We start from the raw sequence: 16402 nt of genomic DNA, 5'->3' as shown, positions 1-16402 counted from the left end.
CCAGTATTTTGATGCAAAGACAATAAACCAGTAAAAGCAGTAGAAGAACGTTATATATTTGTATTCCATTCGTACGTAGCTGTAGCTGCAGTTCATGGAAGTCATGACACCATTTCTTGAGTACTTGTTTTTCAGGGGTGTTTCGGAGGTAACCCAGAAGCTCACTTTCCATAGAGAAGGCACCAAGTTTTGGGTGATATGTAGTTGGATTTTGTGTTTACCATGTTTAGCATAGAAAATGATTTTGTGTTTGTGTGCCATCTTTAGGAATGGATTGGTTTGTACCAAGTAGGTGAATGTGTCTTGAACTTCACTGTATACAGAAAACTTGAGGAATACTGTAGAAGAGCAGTTGTTTGGGGGGGGGGGGGGGGGTGTTTCAGTTCGTTTTTTTTTCCCTTTTGTATTAATGGCCATCCATAGGACTAGACTCATGTTGAATGGTCGTCGGGTACCTTAATATTGTCAGTGAAATGTAATGTTAGCTAGGTTCTAAATGAAGGTAGATTATCCCAAAGAGAATCAGGCTGCTGCCAAAAACTGATCTAGTTTTTCTGAAACACCAAAAAAAGTAGTACAGATGCCTTCTCCCAGGGCTCTCAGAGGTATGGAGTTGGCTTCCACAAAAGCACCCTTAGCAGGTGCCTGCTGCCAGTGGATAGATCAGACGAGCATTTCCCTACAGCAGTGGTTTTCAACCTTTTGAGATTCATCCCCCTCCTAGTTTCCACTCTTCCATAATAAACAAAAAAAATTCTATTTTTTTCTTATTATTTTTATTGCAAATAACTCAAAAAGACCAACAGATCTCACTTTTTCCTCTCTCTTTCTTTTTAACACTGGGAATTTTTATTTGAAATCATTGGCTTTATGTATTTTGTGAATTGTATTTACTCACGTACAACCATTGCGTGGCCTTCCCTGCACCTCTGAAATAATCTTGGGACACCCCAGGATGCCACCGCATCACGGTCGAGAATCACTGCCCTATTGTAAGACCAGCTAATGCTGCATGCTGTGACACTACCGTACATTTGAAACCACCAAAAGCCAAAAGAGGCAGTTCTGCTACTAACCTTCCCACAAAGAAGGAAATGCTGGTGATGACTCCTTCTGTGAGGTGTGTAAATGTCACTTGAGGTTTTGAGGGAGTACTCCTGAGATGTATGCTATTGCAGCAGTAGAAAAGGAAGGGAGCATTGGCAGATCTGGTGCTGAGTTCCAGCGTATCTGGTTCTAGGGATTTGGCCTCCTCCGTGGCATTGCTTTCACAACTCCATTTGGGTTTTTAGGGGCAACAGGTATCTGAAAAGAAAAAAGGCAGACATAAAATATGCAAAGCAGATAAGTTTTCTCTCGTATTTGGTATAGTCCTAAATGTATGGTTCTTGGTGTATCGCAAGGCTTAACGAGATCACTTCATTAGAAGGGAGATGTCTCTTTATAGCCTGTTGTCCAAAAAACAGTGAAATGCCACCACTAGGTGGCTTCGTTAGCTTTCCAGACATCTCTTGTCTCTTAGTACAGCCGTGTTCATTGTTTCTTCCAAAGCGATTTGAATTTCTAAGAGGTCAGCCTGCTTGTTAGGTGAGAATTTTTTATTTAAAAAAAGGTGAGAATACCATACAACCTTGCCTCTCCCTTTTCAATGAAGGCCCTTGAAAATCCATGGGGAAAGATGGGGTAAACCAGACACTGATAGGAAAGGATGTTTGCAAGGGATCCGAGATCTTTCCACATTTCAGTGTATATGGTTTAAAGTTAAGCAATCCTTTGCCTAAGAAACCCCCTTTAAGAGTCAGGAAGCCTTTCTCCTGCTCTGTCTGTCCTCGAGTCAACTGCACTGATATAAATAACCAGACAAGGTTCAGGGTCTGTATTTTGGTAGGAACTAATTCTGCTCAGGTCCAGTAGGTACTCCTCCATTTCCTTGTTAACCAGGTCCACAAATCCCTCCAGTGCTGTACCAGAATGTCCCCAAATGAGGACCGCAGACTTCTCCAATTTCATATCGTACGCGACTCTGCCTCCCAGGTCTTCCATTCTGGCACCTTTTCTGTGGTAACTACTACTTAACATTAGTATAGTAGTAGTGGGTGTTTGTTTCCTCCTAGAAAAGAAAAGGGATAACAGTCTCCTAGAGATTAACAACTGAATACATTGCTCTTTGAAATTAAAGATCCCATTCAGACATACAAGACTGAATGAATTGCAACACTCTAGCCTTAATAATTTAGAAGGCAACATGCAAGCCTCTATAATAGTGAACTGGAAGGTAGTCCATTTCATGGAATAACTGAGTAAAAAATTCTTGTTCCTCCAATCCAAGTCAGCTGAAGTTTCAGCTACTTAATCAAATGTCAAGTTCCTGAGTAAATTGACAATAGGTTCCCTACTCTTAATAAAAAAACAAAACAGGAAAATGTGAAGGATGGCTAACTGTGGTTTTTCCAGTCCATGTTTTTTTCCACCTATTTGTACCCTTCCATTATATTAGGATATTTCAAAGTAAATTTATGCATTTCTCAAGTCTGAGTCTGGGCAAGCAGAAAGCCATTTTCTGCTGTTGGAAGCACCCATTTAGTACATTTGCAGTCTTTCATTGTCAGAGTTTTTTATTAAAAATATTCAGGTATATCAGCTATCTTGTTCATCTATTAGGGAAGATCCACAAGCAATTGCATCAATTCTAGTATAATGTAGAGAAAGGAGCTGATAACATTCTAGAAACCCTAGGAGGCAGGAGACGCAGCTTGTGCTACAGCCCTTCCTAGTCCAATTCCCCTTCTTCCCTCTTCCCCACTGCACACACAAGTACGTGCATTCGCTTCTCCTGGAAACGAGAGGCATGCCGGGCAGTTCCCCTACCCCACATGCCTCCTTCAGGAGATGCCATACAGGGTCAGAATAGGAAGGGTTGCAGCAGACCCCAGCTCTCCTACCTGCTTTAGGGATATCAGAGAACCCTAAGGAGGCAGAAGAGCAAGTGTGCTGCAGCCCTGGCTGTGCAGCTGGTGCATGGGCACTTACACCTGGTAGTGGTAACAACCAGTTGAAAAGCCCTGAGGTAAGATGATACAACAGCACTAACAGTGGTTTTCACCTTGGGGCGTTGCCAAATTCAAAGGTGGGGAGGGGTATCATTACTCTAAAAAAGGCTGAGAATGACTGGTAGAGTGTGGAGGTTGTTTTTATAATGGCTATCCTCTTCCCCTTCATTTTGTTGAACCAGATATGACTGCTGTGTGTTTTCTGTTAGTAGAAGTGTATGGTTCTGTTTATCATTTGTGTTTAAATCAGGCATTCTGTATTCCCTTGGGCCTCCAGTCCTTTTTCTGCCATGCCACAAAAACCATGGCAGTAGATGGTAAGTCTGCCTTTAGGTAAGATCAATCATTGACACTAGCCACATCTGTAGATTTTATTTTATTCACATTAGGTACTTCCATTGCCCTTCATGCCATTTGCATTCAGTCTTTGTATTTTAATACTAGTTGAAAAGTATAAAGAACATAGCGGGTGGTTTTTAACAAGCTAATGTGCCATTAAGAGTTATAATTAACTCAGTGTATGTGTATATAGAACACAGACTGCATGAGATTTTCTCATTTCTTTTCCTAGTTGCCTCCTCCACGGTGTAGATTTGCTGCATGAAATGTTAGCTCTTTTTGTCTTGGGCAACGGTTTTTTTCTTTTCCTGATATGTATGATGTTTAGGTATGACCAAAAATGAAATTAATCTAGGGAGAGCTCTGGAAGCTTTGGCTTGACAGCCTCCCTCCACCTTCACTTGCCTAAAATTGTATATATTTGAATATTGTGATTTAAAAGAAAATGGCATGTGTATGTCAAGGAAGTCCATACAGAACTTTAAAAATATTCTTGCATGACTCTCATGATTTGTTTTTATGCTTTAGTAGGGACAATGGGTCACCAGCTTAGTGTCTGAGGTGGGGTCATAGGAAGTAGCATCTGGAAATCCTCAGTGGTGATGGTGGTTTCCCAGAAAGAAAGAGGCTTCCTCTAACTGCCACATGTTGAGCAGTTCTCTTAATCATGCTGCTTAGAGTATTCAATGCATAGTTCTGATATTTTCTTGAAAATCCATCTGATCTACTTCCTTTTAAGTAATTATATTTTAGGACTTGTGCAGTATGCCTCCCTGTTCCTCTAAAATTCCCAAGCCAACATTCAAATAGAAACAAATGTTTGGACATGAGAAAATGTCTTCACTGAGGCCATCCCAAAGTCTTACATCTGTTCCACAAATGCCGTGTGGGCCCTTTACACAAAAATAAATTTAAGCAGGTAGCTAGCCTGCTCTGTGATTTGAATCTAATCAGATGTTACCCAGACAGCAAAAGCATTGCATTTGAAGCATAAGATTGCCCTGCCATGCAAGCTGCCATATAGCTTTTTAAAATCAAATACCTAAAATATGTAACACTGATATAGGCATTTTATACATGCGTATCAGCTCTGCAGTATGGTATCTGTGACGGAGCAGCTTCAGTGCCATGTCACTTTAAGAGCTGGAGCAGCCAGCCATCAGGTGATTGACAAAGGTGGCCATTTTGGAGAGCTCTGGTATAAGAGCGGAGCAGTCTGCGGAGGGCCCAAGGAGGCAACATTGGGCTGAGCTGCTCCTGGAACACCTCAGACAGATAAGAGTGAGGCTATGGGGAAGGAGGAGGCCTCGCCTCATTCGTCCTGTACGTGACCTGAAACTACCCTGCCAGGATAGGGAGGCCTGGTGGTCTTGCCTGTGGTGGAGCAGGGCCTCTTAAAGGCTAGGTTCAAGGACCATCCTGGTGTAAGGCAAGTCGGGGCATCTAAATCCCTGCCCCCACCTTCAGGTAGGCTTTGGAGGCAGTTCAGTGCCAGGAACACAGAGTAACTGCACCTGAGCCCTGTGGGGTGGTAGACCTGGAGGTGGGGCAGGCACAGCAGGAAAATGCTACCTGAGCCTACAGCGGTGTTCTACCTCGAGCCCTGAGTGAGAGCATGGAGTGGTGGGTGAGGCACAGTAAGAGTGCCACCTGAGCCTACAGGGGTGGTTGACCCTGAGCCTAAATGGTAGGGCGGCGTAGCGTGGCCCCGGGAGAGGGCGGTGTAGTGAGAGGTAGTTGAGTCGTGGGAGCGCAGTTGAAAACATCTGTGAGGATGCTGGGAACTTGGGCTGTGGTGGGCAGTGAGAGTCCCATGTGAGACTCTGGAGCTTGGGTCCCAGTACTGCCTAGGTGGAGGAAACATCTGTGAGATATGGGACACAGCTAGGGATTGTTGGAGCATGTACATCAGGTGCTTGACATCAGGGTGGACTGAAGGGAAGCTTCCTGCCTAATAACATCAAAACAGTAAGACATCAAGGTGTGGCAGGAGAAAGAGGCAGGTTGTTGGCCCAAGGACAAAGAAGTAGGCTAGTTTCCTGATCGGGCCATAAGTTGGCTCCTTTCGTCACATATATCTGTTCAATTTTTTTTAGGTGTAAACACAAAAGAAATCATTTTCAATTGCTGAAAATTCAACCAAAACCTTTACAATTGGATAAGACATAACACTTCTATGGATGACCTATAAATGAATATATATATACACACCTTGGTGCATGATTGACTGGCTTTGGAGTAAGTACAGAGTAGCTCCTTGCCCAAACTTTGGTTACAAAAAGTATGGTATGAAATTATGAACTAGGTGCAATTGAGGTAATTGCATCTTCTATCCCTGAATCCTTTCCCCCAGGTAATGGGAAAGGCAAGGTAGTTGCAACCCCAGGCTGAAAGATCATGTAGTTTAGGAACTCTTTCTCCAGTACATTGCAATAGCTATTGTCTCTTTACCGCAGCATCCAAAATGTGTCTAGTATTAACATGTTTTGGTGTTCCCACACTTCTGATCTGCTTTAACTTTTAGTAATTGTGATAGAGCCATATTTGCTTGGTTGTTTGTTTTTTTTAACTTCCAAGAGACAGGTATACCAGGCATTTAGATTTAGGTTATTGTATCTTGTAGTATTGGAAGTTACTTGTTACCAGCAGTTGTTCAGTAGAGTAGACTAAAGAAATAAGGGTTGTACTGTGCCAAGTGTTATACTATTATTAGAGAGATTATAATGCTATTATCTGTGAGAGAATATTAACTATGCTAACTAGAGTTAATGTGTAAGGGGTTAATGCGTGTCCTCCCCCTCTCCCTCCGGCTCCTAGCTGGCCACTGCCCCCCTTATTTCCCCCAGCTGCTTCTGCAGCTGGAGCCTCTAAGCTTCACCCACCATTATCTTCGCTTCTTGCTCCTGTCCCAGGGAGTAGAGAAGGATAGTGCAGCTCACAGTGCCAGGGAGCCTGCGGCATAGTGCAGTGGTGTGGGAGGGGTTGCCTTGTGCCATGCAGTTGGGTAGAGTGTGGATCTCCCTATTGTGGCCCCCAGTGGTGCAGCCCACACAGCATGCAGCCCCCAACCACTTAAAAGTTGGATGGTCCAGATCTAAAGTAATAATAAAATATATCTAAATTCTCTTTTTAGTAGAACTACGCCTGCACAGATTCAACTAATTGTTAAATTTTTATTGAGTCTGATTAACCTGGTGGTCATTACTGCATTGGGAAACTGTTGTCCTGCTCATTCAAAAGGTAATAGGAGGACTTAAAAGCTTTGAACCTGCAGCTCTGGTAATTGAGGCCTGCCTGCAGGTCTTCTATGTACCTAATGAATGTGTACCTTTTTCCTACTATCTAATCAGTCGGTGGGTGTGGTATTGTCCTTCAAAAATGTTCTGCCACAAAAATCAAGCTGTAGCTTCCTTTACTCTGGTTTTACAAACAACTTGCACAGGAAGAGTGACAGTATTTCTTTCCTATAGGACTTTGTGTAAACCTGTGCACTAGAAGAATTTCCGTTTCAGTGCTTTTTGTGTCCGTCAATGTGCCTGTCAAGCCGTAAATAATGGAAGAATCAAAAAAAATTTGAAAAGTAGTCCTCGGCTTGGAACGAGTATAAACATCCTAGTATGTTTAGCTGTAAATTGACTTTGAGTCTTGTTTCAGTTAATGGCTACAGGAGTCACTGTTTGACAGCAAACTGTTGCCTATAGGTTACAGTATTTTATTATAAATACTTATGGAAAATACATCAAAATAACAATTCACTATATTATAAGATAACAGCTAAGAAAAACTTTGATTATGTGGAGATCCAAAGCATATACAAATATCTATGAAAGCCTAACTGACAATAATACGTTGTAGTGGGAAGAAAAAATGTTTGCTTAAAATTATTTTTAAAAGTAATATTGTGCTTCTTAAAATTTTTTTATATTTGGAAATGTTTTAAATCTGTATAACACGATGTTTTTTCCCCTTTCTGTAGTGTCCCAATGTAATATCAGTTTGAAGAAACAGAGGAGTCGAAGTATCTTTAGCACCTTATTCTGCTGCTTTCGTGACTACAATGTCGAGCCACCATCAAGCAACAGCACCGGTACTCTCCCACCGTTGGTGGAGGAGAATGGGGGACTTCAGAAGGTAAACAAGTTGGCAATAGCAAAGTTCATGCTTTTGAATGCTAGCTTTATGCTGATTTCCTGTGTGAAAAATGTAATTGTAACTCAAGTAAGTTGAACGCCTATGAGTAATATCTGCTCAGCTGCTAGTTAAAAATTGTCTTTAAAAGATAGGCCTTTATTCCATGAGTCTAGGTACTTGTGGTTCTGCAGAAAACAATTTAGCTGTAGCATGTGAACAATATGTATAATTCAAATAAAATGAATAGAGAAACCCAAAGCACTAAACTTACATTTATTTTAGAAACGGACCCCTTTTTTGTGGGGGGTGGGTTTTCTTCACCTAAACCACAATCTTCATCCCCAGGGTTACTCTCTCCCAGCTAAAGCAAAGTTAGATATTGCTCCTTGAGAGCCAGTTGGAACTGCTTTCAGCATCCAGTTGAAAAGGCATTGAGTGAGAGGAGCAACTCCCAGCGTGGTGGGAGGTACTGACCTTTTCAGATGCCCTGCACCTGCCCGCAGTGTGTTGTCATTTAAACCGGTCCACAGGTATCAGATAGAATGGTTTATTTTGCCATGTGTCTTACTGGTGTGCAAACCTATTTTTAGATTTTAAATTAGATAATTGAACAGTAGGTAATTGGAAACTGAATGAACCCTTAAACTTTTATAACTAAATGTAAACCAATAGCTGAGTTTACAGAGGGTTATTTTCAGCAAGTTCATATGTTTTAATTTAGACACATAACTGTGATAAATATACATATAATTTTTGTACATAATTTATACTGATGGCAAAGAGTAAACTAGCCTTTCCTGGCTGGAGTTTTACCATTGGGAACGGTGAACCTAGAATTCCCATCTCTTCCCAAGCTCTGCTAGATTTTTGGAACTCTCCGTTAGAGAGTTATATTATACCCTTGTTGTCTAGAAAAACTTCCCATTTGTGCTTGTAAGTTTGGAGGTCTCAGAAAAATAAATGTGGACCTTTGGTGTGTCCAGAAGTAATAAAAGTAAGAGAAGTCTGTTCCTTCCTCCTTGCACAATTCCAGTTCAGTGATTCATTTTTTTAATGTTACACTGGGTCACATCTTTTCATAGCTGGAACAACAGGTTTCATACTTCCTAGGACCAAATCTGTCCCAGGCTGGCATCAGCAGAAGCAAATCATATCAATCCTACACAGTGCAGGAGGAGCAGCAAGAAGCTTTCTGGAGAAGTGAGGAAAAGAATGGGAAATTAAAAGAGCAGATGGAGGAGAGTTGAACTGGAAGTGTGCATGTTAGCTTGAGACTGCTCTGCATCTAATTTACTAGTCCAGAAGCTCTGGATCAAATTCAGAGTTGGCTATTTTCTACCCCAAGAGGAGAAAGAATTGCATGTTTCTGTTTTGTTCGGTCTGTCTAACTGCAAATTCTTTACTGACTGACTAGAATGAGCAGTTCCAATGTTTTGGTCCAGGAGTAGCGGCATGCAAAAAAGCAAAAGGAACAGGTAACCCTTTCCAAAATAACAGATGATGGGAAGGATGTACAGAAACAAGATCAGTGATGAAAGGGGTGAAAGAAGAAAAAGGAATGAATTCCAGAGTGGGAGAGAGACCCGGAAATGTTAAATGCTTAGTGTTAAGCAGAAGACCAGAACTGTACTAAAACCCTGTAGGTTCCTTAACTTGATAACCAGAAACTTAGAAAATAAATTACCTTTAGCTTTCTGCATTTCTCACTTTCCTTGGTACATGGTATCCTATTCAGTTTTGCTGGGATAGAGTGAATGTTCTAGTTGAATCGTTCAGAAACGGAAACACTTCAGAATTCATGTGGTAATACAGATAAATGATCTAAATATCTGTACATTGTGGCTTGATGGAACTGCTACCTGTGCTGTATAAGTACAAGATATCATCCTAATGCTAAACTACAATAGTACTAAACTGCAAAGGTTGATGGCAGTTGGATTAATTCAAGATCTATTTTCATACCCAAATTCAAAAGCCAAAAACAACTGTCACAAAATTCACACTTTAAAATTTTTTAAAGCAGACCCACTTCCTTTAATTTAGTAGAAATTGAATAATTAATTAATATTAATATCAACAGAACCTGTAGGATTCCTGGGGAAAGAAAAATGCTCATAATCTGAATCAAAGACATGACAGAGACGTCTTACATTCAAAAGCTTGTCTAACTTTATCCCAACTAGGTAGTTGGTCCAATAAAAGATGCCACCCAAATGAATCCTTGCCCATCACATAATCTTAAACCAATTTAAATTGAATCCATAAAATTGTTTGAAAGAGGTGGAAGGTGGAAGTTTTGAAGGTCACTGAAATATGTAAAACATTATTTTATGCATATACTTTGTAAATGTATCTGATATATGCTGCCTTTTATTTAGATTTGAAAAAAAACAAGCCATGCTTAAAATAAATGTAAATAAATGAACTTCTGTCAAGGTTAGTGCAGCTTTCCAGAGGATGCTGCAAATTTGCAATTGTCAAATTTGGTTTAGTTATGGTGCTTATGGAGGCCAAATTCAGAAGCACTGCATAAAGGTGGTGAAAATTACACATTGAAGTGGGTTTAATGATATCTATGTTGGTAAAATAAAACTGCCGGGGGATGAAAAATGAGATCTGCTGTAGAAGGGACAAAAAAGAAGCAGGTGCTGTAACTCTCACACTACTTTTCCATTACTTGCGGCTCCTACAACACTCCTATTTTCCAGCCCCTTGGTAAATTGCACCCATTTAGAATCCCTTAAACTCTGAGCTAGTGTATATATACTTGGTTGCTTCTCTGCATCTGCTGTCACCCATATCCTGAGGTGGTAACTTCTTAGCACCTTACAAATTATCTCTGAATTCAGCCCAGATTCCCAAGGCGCACTTCACCAGGCATGAGCATTTGCAACATGATTGTTTACTTGCTAAATAGAAAAAGCCTCTTAAGCATTAATGGTGTTAATTAGTTGCTGTCAGGAGCTGTAGTATAAAATGGCTTTGCCCGTATTGTGTCTCCTCTCTCATTGTGCGGTGTTGCAATATTGCTAGTGATGAAAACAAAAGAAACGGAGAGAAGCAGAAGTAGGAAGGCATATTCTCTTTTATAGAAGTTCAGTGTAAGCCGAGGGTAGGCAAAATACAGCCCGCAGGCCGGATCTGGCCAAGGGATTTTATCCCTGCAGCGTGTCCCTGAGCCCCACCTGGCCCAGGTGTTGGGATCCTGCGATTCCTAGATGAGCAGCGGGGCTGAGGCGGTGCAGCAGCCAGACTCACTTCCCAGAAGCCCCCATATCAGCGGCTTCCAGCTGCTGCTGCCAGACCTGGCCCCACTGCCTGAGCACCCTAGCCCACCTCCCCTGTACCCATTGCTGGGAGCACCAGATGCAGCAGGCGGGGCAGGTCTCCATGGAAATCAGATGAAACCCCCATGGGCAGGGTGGATGGGATGGGGCTACAGGCAGGCAGGGAGCAACGTCCAGGAGTAGACTGGGTGGGTGAGGCTGGTGCCTGGATCCCATTGCAGTGACAGTGCAGTGCCATGCTTGGAGCAGATTGTAGCTCTGCCCCGGGCCCCACACCCACTCTGGCCCTGGCTTCCAGACACCGCTCCCTGCCTGCCTGCAACCCCATCCCATCTGCCTCGCCAAGTGCACACTCTGCCCATAGGGACCCAGCCAGTCTATGCTGAAACCATGCCCACTCCCGTAATCTACCCCTTAGGAAGTCAGCGAGGCATTGTGAGCAGCAGGGGAGGGAGGTGTGCTGACCCAGCCCACAGCAATTCACCAAAACCCCCAAAGTGGCTCTCCAGCCCAAATAATTGCCTACCCTGGTGTAACCAGTTCTCAAACTATTTAAGAATGTTCTTGAAACTGATGTGACAGTTCTAGTTTTAATTGGTATAGGAAATATTTTTTTTCATTTTAATAACTTTTAATTTGTAATCCCTGTCAATATTGGTGTCCTGAAGCCCTCACATTAAACAATTCCATAATTTTTAATTTCATCTAGAAACATATTTTTCAGATAAAATGCAAAATTACTTCTGTATTACCAAAAAAATTGCAGTATGGATGTGATTTTGCTAGCTAAGCATCAATTAACATGTTCACAGGCTTGGACGAAACGTCAGGCTGAGGAGGGTGATCTTGAATAACCCAGACTTTTATAATATGGATTTCTGTTCCATTAAAAAAAACAAACTTTAAAGTATTCCCATTTTTGCAGAGTGTGAAATGCTTCTTTTAAAAGTGCTACTCAAAGCAGTTGCTTTCTTTGTGACTCACATGCTGAATAGTGATCAGTCCGTTCTATGAAGAAAAAATAATTGCAGTAACACCCTTTCCAATAACCATACTTACTTAAATTATATTGTAGATTTGTTCATTTCTTAAGTAGCTACAGTGTCCCTTAAGGCAACACAAACCTTTGTGCTAAGATCTGTGAATCGGTTAGTGTGGGTACAGACATTAGGGGAGGTTAGATCACATTGAAAATGGCCAGCTGAGCTAACCAAGTTTGCCCATGTGCAGACCTTACACTTGGATCTCTAGTTAGATCAATCTAAGTGTGAACTGTATAGAAGTTCCCAGAAGGTTAACTCTGTTAAAAATAAAAAAATGGTCGACTGGATCTAATTTAACTCTACTTGGGAGTTAGTCTAACTTAGATGGGTTCTTGCAAGAGCAATCTAAATGAACTTCTGTACACATTCCCAGCACAGCCTCCTGCCTTCCCCAGCATTGAACTATTTTTAACCACCCAGCTCCAAACCTGCCAACCAACCCCCCCCCCCCCTCCCCCAGTCCTGCATGCCACTTCTGGTGCCGGTTTTCCTGTCAATCATTGGTGCTGAGACCCAATAGAAGTAAGTTGGAGTGGGAGGGATGATGGAGGTCACAAAGCAGGGGGAAGGATTTTTCTCCTGGTGGGATCGGGGGGCTAAAAATACCCCCTGGTGTCCAGTGCAGAGAGCAGAGCGCTGAATGGAATCGGATACATATCCCCAACTGCAGACTTCATCTGTCCTTCCCCGCTTTGCTTTTCCATAGGCATAGGTGGAGGGCACTATATGTACAGGATGCTGCTGAAACCAGAGTGACAGTGGGAGAGAGTTCCCTGCCCTGCACCCCCCAGCTCCCCAAGGATCCTTACTGAAAACCAAAGATAAGAACAGGGCAAACACAAACCTAAATGGGTTGTGTTGAATCCCTTGGTTTAGAGATAACTGGAGCTTTTTGGGAGCCCATTCATGAGCTCTACAGTGCTACCTTCCTTGAGGGACCTACACAGGGAGACAAAAATGCCCAGTGTTCTTGAGAACAGGCAGTATTTCTGGAGCAGTGCTTGAATCCCCTTTTGCTCCCTTCTCTGAGCAAGGAAACAAACTCCCACGGAAGATAAAAGAACGGTTTCTTTTGCCCTTTGCACAAAGATCAGCAGGGCAGGTAATCCCTAGTGCTCAGCCCCCTTGCCTTCAATCAGAGTGCAGCATGAAAGAAGTGAAGCTGTGCTCATAATGCTGCCAGCACCATGGCGTGGTAGGGAGAGAGAGGTCCATGCCCTCCTTTTGCTTCGCTGAGACGTGAAGCTGTGCTTAGGATGTCAGTACCTCTCCTAGACAAATGATTGTCTTCCGTCTTGTCTCATGCACCTGGGGAAGCTGTCTGAGAGGAATGGGGTTTTTCTGCCACACCTAAAAACTTGGAAAGCATCAGGGCGTCACTCGGGCTGCTGCCAAAAGTCTCCATACCAGAATGTCCAGTGTATTGCCAACAGCTTCTAGAGCAGAGGCTGTGCTTCAACAGCGCCTCTTCCCTCACCGCGGGCTATGAAGTTTTCACCAGGATGGCATCCCTGATGAGGGAGGACTGGCAGGCAGTGACATGCGCCAACCAAATTTAACTTGTCATTATTAAAGACGGATGCACCCATTCTCTGTAAATTTTGGTGACTTGGGATTCTAGTGGGGGAGATACTGCATCGGAAGGCGTGCATCCCTTTCTATTTAGGCTCTTCACAGGCAGCAGGGTGCGTGCAGGCATTCTCACAGCCTCCATTTCGGCATAAAATATCTTGACTGGCATCAGACCAACAAAAATAAACCACTGTTCTCTCCCACCTAATGATCCTTAAGTGTCCTTACACCAAGGTGGATTTGACTTAAATTGTGATTTAAATCAATTTGATTTAAATTGCTGGCCAGGAAGCCTCAATTTAATCAATCATTGTTTTCTACAGAAAGTGCATTCATGTTGTTTGATACCCTTTATTCATTTAATTTCTTGAAACTTTGCACTTTTTAGAGAAAGGTGTAAGGCTTGACTGTGTGCACACAAACTTGCAGATTGGCAATAGGGCTGATGGGTGGGCAGTTAGGTCTGTTATCTCTCATCCCACAGCTGGAGTACTGTGTCCAGTTCTGGGCACCCCACTTCAAGAGGGACGTGGACAACATTGAGAGGGTCCAGAGGAGGGCCACCTGCATGATCCGGGGACAGCAGGGCAGACCCTACAATGAGAGGCTACGGGACCTGAACCTGTTCAGCCTTCACCTTGTGACTGTCTATAAACTCACTAAGGGGGACCAGAAGGGTTTGGGGGAGACCTTGTTTCCCCTAGCACCCCCCGGGATAACAAGGAATAACGGCCACAAGTTGTTGGAGAGTAGGTTTAGATTAGACATTCATAAGAACTACTTCACAGTCAGGGCAGCTAGGATCTGGAACCAACTTCCAAGGGAAGTGGTGCTGGCTCCTACCCTGGGGGTCTTTAATAAGCGGCTTGATGCCTACCTGGCTGGGGTCATTTGAGCGCAGTTTTCCTCCTGCCCAGGCAGGGGTTCGGACTTGAAGATCCACAAGGTCCCTTCCGACCCGACTGCTATGATTCTGAGATCCCCATATACTGCTGTTAACAAGGATGTTATCTCTGGAGACTACAAACTCTCCCTGGGCCTGAAGAAGGGTGTTTGTGTCTGAAAGCTTGCAAAGAACAGTTTTTCCAACTATTTAGTTGGTCTAATAAAAGATATTACATCTTCCCAAAGAATCTTGTCTGCCTGTGATCTCTGGAGGCACAAATCCACAGTTTGAGAACTGAAACCAAACATTACAGAGATGCTTAATGGCATCGTCTAGACTGAGCACGGGGTCCCATTGGGTACAGTGGTTTTCTTCAATCTTTACTAATCTATAAGGAGCCTCTGGGAACCCTGTAAGATTGGCCCCCTAATATAGTCCATGGCCTGTTGTGACCTATTTATAAAACTTCTAAAAAGGTTATATGAGTATATTATCTCAAATAGTATATGATTACAAGTTATAATCCTTATTCCATGATGATATCTTTGAGCTTTGACATAGTTTAAATTTAAGATATCTTTATGTTTGTTTTTTAAAAGCATCTTAAAAAACAATACGATTAAAAAAAATCTGATTTAAATTTTAAAAAATCTGACTTTTTTTAATAATTAATTTTTATCCACCCTGCCTTATGCTGTCAAACCAATGCTTATATGGTGGACAGTATTGTAGATCTTGTCCATTTCAACCTAAAAATTATAGGGCTGAAGGGTTTCTTTGGTGGGGGACAAAGTTCCTTTTCTCCAGCACCTGGGACTTTAGTCCTTGCAATCAGGTGTTCAAACAAACTAGTTCTCAGCTACCTTAGTGACATGATTTGAAACTGCAAGTTTAGGAACAGCTTTAACCAATTCCCCGCAACTTATGGAAAAATCACAACATGAATGAAATTCACCTTCACCTGCTTCTAATTGGAGCACCGTGGCCTGCTTTCCCTCCATGTTTCTAGCTCCAGGGTATCATAATGAGCAGAGCAGAACCTTCCTGCAAAAACTGCATTTCTGAAGGAGGCCTGTCTTGAAGATATTCCCATTGTACTGTCTACAGACGATTCTTAGTTTTTACAAAAGCACAGCAACCTCTTGCTTTTCTAATGTCAGTGGTTACCATTCAAATTTTACATAAACTCCCAGCGACACTCTCCAGGATCTTTGTAGCAATAATTCATAGATGTTAGATGTTAGGGTCGGAAGGGACCTCAATAGATCATCAAGTCCGACCCCCAAATGTTGCATTTAAGGGAAGAAGGCATTCACATCTGTGTGTGTGTGTGTGTGTGTGTGTGTGTGTGTGTGTGTGTGTACTCAAATTCTGTACAGAAAGAAAGTATCTTGAATTCAGGAGAGACATACAATGCCAGGGGATTCAGGAAATATTTGTGCTTAGCCCAGGTCTGTATTGGGTGCGCAGTCTCCCTTCAGAAGATTAACATAATGGCAGACAGGTGGTGTCACAAACAGAAACCTGCTTATTGTTGGAGCCTGCTGGGAAATCAAATGAGATCTTATACAGACGTATGTTTTAGTGATCCAGAGTTCAAATAATGTGCATCAAATAAAGGTAGGTATTCCCTTGCATCCCACCCCATTTGATCTATTGGCAGGTTATCTATATCCATACCTGGTGAATATAAAGAATCTCTCTTTTTAAGGGCCTAATTCTAGTCTGATTCAGGGGATGGATGTCAGAAAGAAAGCAAGTGAAGCATCCATCAGTTGAAGTCCAATGAAGGTCTCAAAGTATTGGTATTTTAATGGATAACAGGGTTGCTTTGGTCATGACCGTTAACATGTCCAGCGTAGTAGGGCTGGAGTGGTGGTGTAGCTGTGGCAATTCGGGGAATATGAGTGAATCAAGGGATTTCTGTTGATATCGTTTATTGGAGTAATCATATAGCTGGGAGATATATTAGAGAAGCTTTTGGGCAACAATTGACCTTCCACAGATCAGGGAAAGAAGGAAATATCTACAGTACTAACATAAATAAATAACGTAAGATCTAAAGGTCCCTGATTCAACCCTGGGTTTCAGCAG

The 16402-nt window shown here is 42.4% G+C and overlaps 1 protein-coding gene across 4 annotated transcripts in view; it reads left to right on the top strand.

The window, feature by feature from the left end:
* Positions 1-16402, top strand: part of CTDSPL (CTD small phosphatase like) — a 113537-nt gene that overhangs the window by 61596 nt on the left and 35539 nt on the right. For all 4 annotated transcript variants that reach the window (XM_006275854.4, XM_006275855.4, XM_019499400.2 and 1 more), the window contains one exon: positions 7366-7520. In XM_006275854.4, coding sequence (XP_006275916.3) covers positions 7366-7520 — 155 coding nt within the window. The remainder of the gene's footprint in view (positions 1-7365; positions 7521-16402) is intronic.

This window comes from Alligator mississippiensis, chromosome 5 (genome assembly GCF_030867095.1).
Source record: "Alligator mississippiensis isolate rAllMis1 chromosome 5, rAllMis1, whole genome shotgun sequence".
NCBI classification, from domain to species: Eukaryota; Metazoa; Chordata; order Crocodylia; family Alligatoridae; genus Alligator; species Alligator mississippiensis.
Note: the sequence above shows the minus strand (reverse complement) of the source record. Positions and strands in the feature narration are given on the sequence as shown.